The following is a 6,000-nucleotide window of genomic DNA, read 5'->3' on the forward strand; positions in this document are numbered from 1 at the left end:
ACTAGGATTAACAAACAAAAAGACAAAAAAGTCCGACTCACTTCATATCTTCAACCTTCGCAGTTTGACACGACTCATTCAATTCTCTCTTCGACAACGCTTTTCAATTTTCAACGCGACTTTTAATTTTCCAGGTTCAACGCAAATCATCTAAAATTTCCCATTTCATCTCGTTCGAATTGGTTCCATATTTAAAGCCGAAATAGCTTCTACTTTTTCTTCAAAAACAAAATCGTTGTTAAAAGAACTTGAAATGCGCTAGGTGTGTCTAGCGGAGTGTTGAGCACTAGGTGTGTCTAGTGGAGTGTTGAGCGCTAGGTGTGTCTAGAAGAGTGTTGAACACTAGGTGTGTCTAGCAGGAGTATAGAGCGCTGGCTGTGTCTAGCAAAGACGGATACTTATTCACTACCCAGTTTATGATCATGAGATCAGCGGGAGGACGTGTAGTGAAAATTGAATGTGACTACAGTCACGGAGGTGGACTGCATGTGCGAACTCGAAACCCGAGCAATGGGAGACGAGAAGGCGACAAATAATGCAAATTTGCCTAAATGAGATAATATAAGGCCAGGAGTTAAGATGTTTGGAGAATCGAGCCGTTGAGTTCTCGAGAACCGGATGGAACCTGGTTAGAGCGGAGAGTGTCGCTAAGAATCAAGTCCAGGTTTTTTTTTTCGATTAGAGTTAGGAAAAATCTTTGGCCATTTAATGCTTGATGTTAGGAAAAATAGTCGGAAAAAAGAGCAGATGAACACAGTGGACAAAGTTCACTGATAGTTTCTAGGAGGTCACTGGAAACATGACTATAAATCTTATCAGAAAGAGCGAATGTGTGTGGGGGGACTGGAGAGCCATAATCATCGATGTCTGCAATAACAGACCTGATATCCAAAGAAGAAGAAGAAGAAGAAACACGAGTCCAATATTGTCGAAAAAACTCTTCTGTCTGCAATATAGGATACACCGTTTAGTGTGGTTCACTTTCAAAGCAGGTAGTCGTTTGCTTGGGTAAATATACATTTCTAGTATTACGGTCAACCCATTCGTATGCTTAATTATCGTTTGTAAAAGACCAAAAAATGTCATTTTTTTCTAATTTTGTTTTTGTTTTACGGCATTAGGTTATTTAATGCTGAATCCAGTGATTTTGAAGAAGAATTTTTTTAATAGAGTATATTTGTTTTTTTTTTTTTTTCAAGTCGGTTTCTATTTAACCCATAGTTGGGACCTTAACAGGTACTACCAATTCGGGTCAGAGTGGACCTGGGAGCAATGGCAATTAAAGGGTGACTCCACACTCCCCAAAGCCCGCAAGCTGGGGCCTCACCATCGGATATAGTTCAAGGTCATATCCAGGACCCATTTTTTTATAAGGACAATTTCTTGAATGCTTCCAACCAAAAGTGAGCTACAGCAATCATGTCTGCGTTCATGTCCGTCTTTGTATCGCCTATTCTGTGCATATTCTTACATCAAACTATTTGTGCATCTCTTCTATCTGGAGTCTCTTTCGCTATTGCTTAGTCTATGTTTGAAAAGAATTTGTATACGCCAAACTTACGTCATCAGTTATTTCAATTTCAATACGTTTTTTTTTGTAATATATTCTTTATCACATTTATATCTCTCAATGACTCCAAAACCGAATTTTACTTATTCTATATAAGTACAAACAATATTCGGTATGACAAATAGCGATTCAGGCTGTTGTACATCGGGCAAAACTGTGTGAACCCTGTGACTTATGAGGTGCAGTCGAATTTAGGGTTTTCAACCGAATCTTCACATTTTTTTTTTACCAATGAGGACATTGAAGGACGTATGTATCAATAATACTTTAACTCAAAAAAATATCGAGGAAACCAATGCCTATAATAGAATCTTCAGATTCATACAATATGATGATGATTGTGAAAAGTTAAAAACAAGGAGCTGATTACACTCATCTTTATTTAAAAAAAAAAGAAATGAAATGAAAACATAAATCTCAATGTTAAGAAATACATACTATGATTAAAAATGAGCACAAACCTGATTTTTTGTACAGCATGCAGTGTTTGCATCAAATAAGAAGAATGAAGATAAAAAAAAATTATTTATAGGCTGGCGATCTCATGAGGTAAGGAGATTTCAGGGCATTTAATATGCATATTAAAAGCAGACGGTTTCAATAAAAAAAAAAACTTACTGATCAGAGAAGGGCATTCTTTTTGGCAGAAGTGAGTTGTGTGAGATGTTTATTGACTTTTTGGAGATCGGGAATTATAAGAGGGAGAAGAAATAACTGTATCTTGAAATTTCGATACCGAGAATTCTGAAGAAGGAGAAAAATAATATATTACAAGCTATTTCGGCTAACAGAAAAAATGGAAGAACAGGTAAGATTAAGCAGTGACATTATGAGGCCGTTCACTGAAGAAGGCAATCTGGTCGTGTGGCTTAATAAGCTAAAGCTGCAAGAATCGATGACATAGCACCATTGATTCCAATGTATGTGGAAAGGAATGCGTTAGCGGTATATTTGGAAATGGGAGAGACAGGCCAGTCCATTGCCGAGAGTATCAAGAACAGATTAAAGACCGCATTTTTGGAGAGCGTTTTTGAGGCATACACTAAGCTTAGAAGAGTTAATATACTATAGATACTTACCGAATTTTTAAACATGCCATAAACATCAAAATGGAGGCTGTCGACGAGGAGTTCGTTTTGCTGAGTTACGAAACTAACAACGATCCGGGCTTTGGGACACATTGTGTAGTTGGCTATGAAACCAATCGTTATGTTCCGTTGATTCTTTGCATCCAGTTGGAAACTAGAAAGTAACATTCCTTTCGTAAAGATCTATACAAAAATAAAGTGAAACATATGAAACATTGTTTGAAATTGTACATTTGAACAAATTATATTGACACTATAAACACATTCGCAGTTGTAGAAAGAAAATAACAAAAACCAAAGATCGAAATAATTCATTATAAACCAAAGAGAAATATTAATTAATACTATTTTTGAGAAATTTATCATTCTATCTTGTTGGGTCATCCATATTTTTCTCACGTAAGAAAACATGAATAAAACTATTTTCTTACGTAAGAAAACGTGAATAAAGCTATGTATTTCAATATTTGTTCTGTCTATAATATTATAAACTCCGTGAACCGTCCGACCTCCTTGCTTGAATAATGTCTATCAAAAAACATTGTTGTCATGGAAACTAACTTGTATTTAATAAAATTCTCAGTCCTCTCCACAATCCAATCATATTGAATACAAATAAACTTCAGTCTTTGCTTAACTTGTAGACATAGTTTCAATCATGAAACAATGTTTTGGTTGCGGTTTCGATTCTAGCTGATGGCGCTCAAATCATTTTTATTTACTTTTGAAAGCATGACTATATATTGGATGTAATATAATATGAAATAATTGACTCTATAATAATAAATATGAAATCTGCGTAAATTAAAATATCATATTTAAGCATATCTTACGACCAGGCAACGCCGGGCGCCCCTGCTAGTTATCTCTTAAAATGTCATATTTTTTTTAAATACAGGTTTTTTAATCTAATTTTTCTACTATACTCCTACAACGAATATGATTATTATGGGTATTTGCACAAAATCAGCTTTTATTTATATTAAATTCATATTAGTGTTATTAATTTTAACAATACTTTTTAACCGATTAACGCATCTATAATATCTTTAACCAAACCATTATAATGAAATGCCTAATTTGATTTTCTTTCTCTTATTTTTCACATTTTATTTATGATTCTTGCTTATAATTTTAATCCTTATACTTTTTTTTTGATTCATAAAATAAGATTACGCTTAACTTTATATGAATTTTATAAGTTTTTTTTATTCATAAAATAAGTTTACGTTTAACTTTATATGAATTTTATAAGTTTTTTTTATTCATAAAATAAGTTTACGTCTAACTTTATATGAATTTTATAAGTTTTTTTTATTCATAAAATAAGTTTACGTTTAACTTTATATGAATTTTATAAGTTTCAGATTCATGTTGTTACAATAAAAGTTCAAACTGTTCTTATATTCCTATATTCCTTATATTGTTTACAATCTATTTATAGTGGACTATTTAATGTTATATATTCCAAGCACAAAGTCTAACTAAATATACTTGTATAGGAAAAAATATTCGCTTGAAAAGTTCACTGTATATAATCAGATGTATACACATTTGCATAATATATATATACACAACAATAATAGTTCCTTATTTTTTAAACTAATCACTAACGATGTACATCGCCTTTATCAATTTATAAATGTTAGCTAAAATTATTCTTAATCTAGTTTCACAAGGACATATTTTTAACACCAGTTTTATATATCATCTATTATATAAACATTTGTGATGTTCGTCAGCTTATCACATGATCAAGTGTATAATTACTGGTGATATTTTTTAACAAGCAACTAAAAGATTGTTTTTTTTTTACATAACCTAAATTTATGTGTTTACACTAGTTAGTGCTACTCTGTTTTCGGAGTGAATTCAACTTTTAATTTTCTCTACCTACTTTTTTATGGGAAGGAAAGTGATTCAAAGATTTAGTTTCTATAGAATGGAATATATTTGGTTACTCATAGCTTATTTAGAGCATTTTCATTTAAAATGTGTACAACATATTGTCGATTTTAATTTGATATTTAATAATTTTCCTCGATTTTCTAAATCGAATTGTTCCAAGTTTTTCAATCAGAGATTAAAAAAAAACATGCTGAATTTAATGAACTACAAAATTTAGCTTTTTTTTTATTATTTGCCATTAAACTTTAGGAGTTTTACTTTTCATTTTTCATTATTTATTGATAATTTATGTCCATAGAATCTATTTTTGAATGTCATATACAATTTTTCTATTCTTAGATTTTCTTTAGTGTATATCTCAGCTCGGTGTACTAAAGCTATATAAGATTTATAAATGCCAGTTTCTAAATTAAAAGTAAATTACTGTTAGTTTCAACCTTCAGGCCAATATCGTGATATCTAATCATTCTTCTAATTTTATCACACTTCACGCTCGTTGCATAATTAGATCGTCATCTCTGTATAAACCTATATCTTCTATTTGTATATTATTTTTCATTGTAATATTATGTAATGTATAAAGTCAAACTAGATCTGTTGCTTCGGCTGAGTCCAGAACCCATGGCTATATCAAAATATATATCAATAATTATATATAGATCCATGTCTATATCAATATCAATATCAATATTAATATATATATATATATATATATATATATATATATATATATATATATATATATATATATATACTGTGTAATGGTGAACGCGACGGATTGTGATACACATGGTCTGTATTTCAATTCCTAGACAAAGTCAAGCTACTCTGAAGAGAGGTAGATACCTCGAGACATGCATGTACGTAGATTACTGTTTTAAAAAATAATACAAATATTATATAACTGTATTTAGCGTTTTTAAAAAATCAACAAGATATATATATATATATATATATATATATATATATATATATATATATAGCAAATTATAGTGATTCAATGAAATTTTTAAAAAATTTATTCAAATCAAGGATTTTTTTTATTATTCCAAGTAAGACAAAGAATACTTTAGAAATGTAAACTCCTTATCCTATAGAATTTCGATGCCTACCATCTCTTCAGAGGAGAAAATATTAGCAAATAGATATAACGACATTCACCCTATTTGCTAATAAAGTCAGTTAGAAGTGGAAAGTCATAATCAAAAATAGCAGGGGAAATTGAAGAAAAGGATATAAAGGTTTATGTGAATTTAAAAATCCTTGATTTGAATAAAGTTTTTTTTTTTTAATTTCATTGAATCACTATAATTTGCTGGGATAATACATAGAATATTACGACCAGTAATATTTTGTAAATCTTATAATCACAGGTTTCAATACCAATACCAGCTGATTGTTAGATAAATCTATTCAGAATATATATATATATAT

At 30.6% G+C, this 6,000-nt stretch overlaps 1 protein-coding gene across 1 annotated transcript in view; it reads right to left on the reverse strand.

Annotated features, from left to right (window-relative positions):
* Nucleotides 1-6,000, reverse strand: part of LOC145288265 (CD109 antigen-like) — a 345,184-nt gene that overhangs the window by 115,956 nt on the left and 223,228 nt on the right. The window contains exon 16 of the mRNA XM_080136304.1: nt 2,650-2,841. Coding sequence (XP_079992430.1) covers nt 2,650-2,841 — 192 coding nt within the window. The remainder of the gene's footprint in view (nt 1-2,649; nt 2,842-6,000) is intronic.

Source organism: Euprymna scolopes, chromosome 2, assembly GCF_053919585.1.
Source record: "Euprymna scolopes isolate OS-2025 chromosome 2, ASM5391958v1, whole genome shotgun sequence".
Taxonomy (NCBI): Eukaryota; Metazoa; Mollusca; class Cephalopoda; order Sepiida; family Sepiolidae; genus Euprymna; species Euprymna scolopes.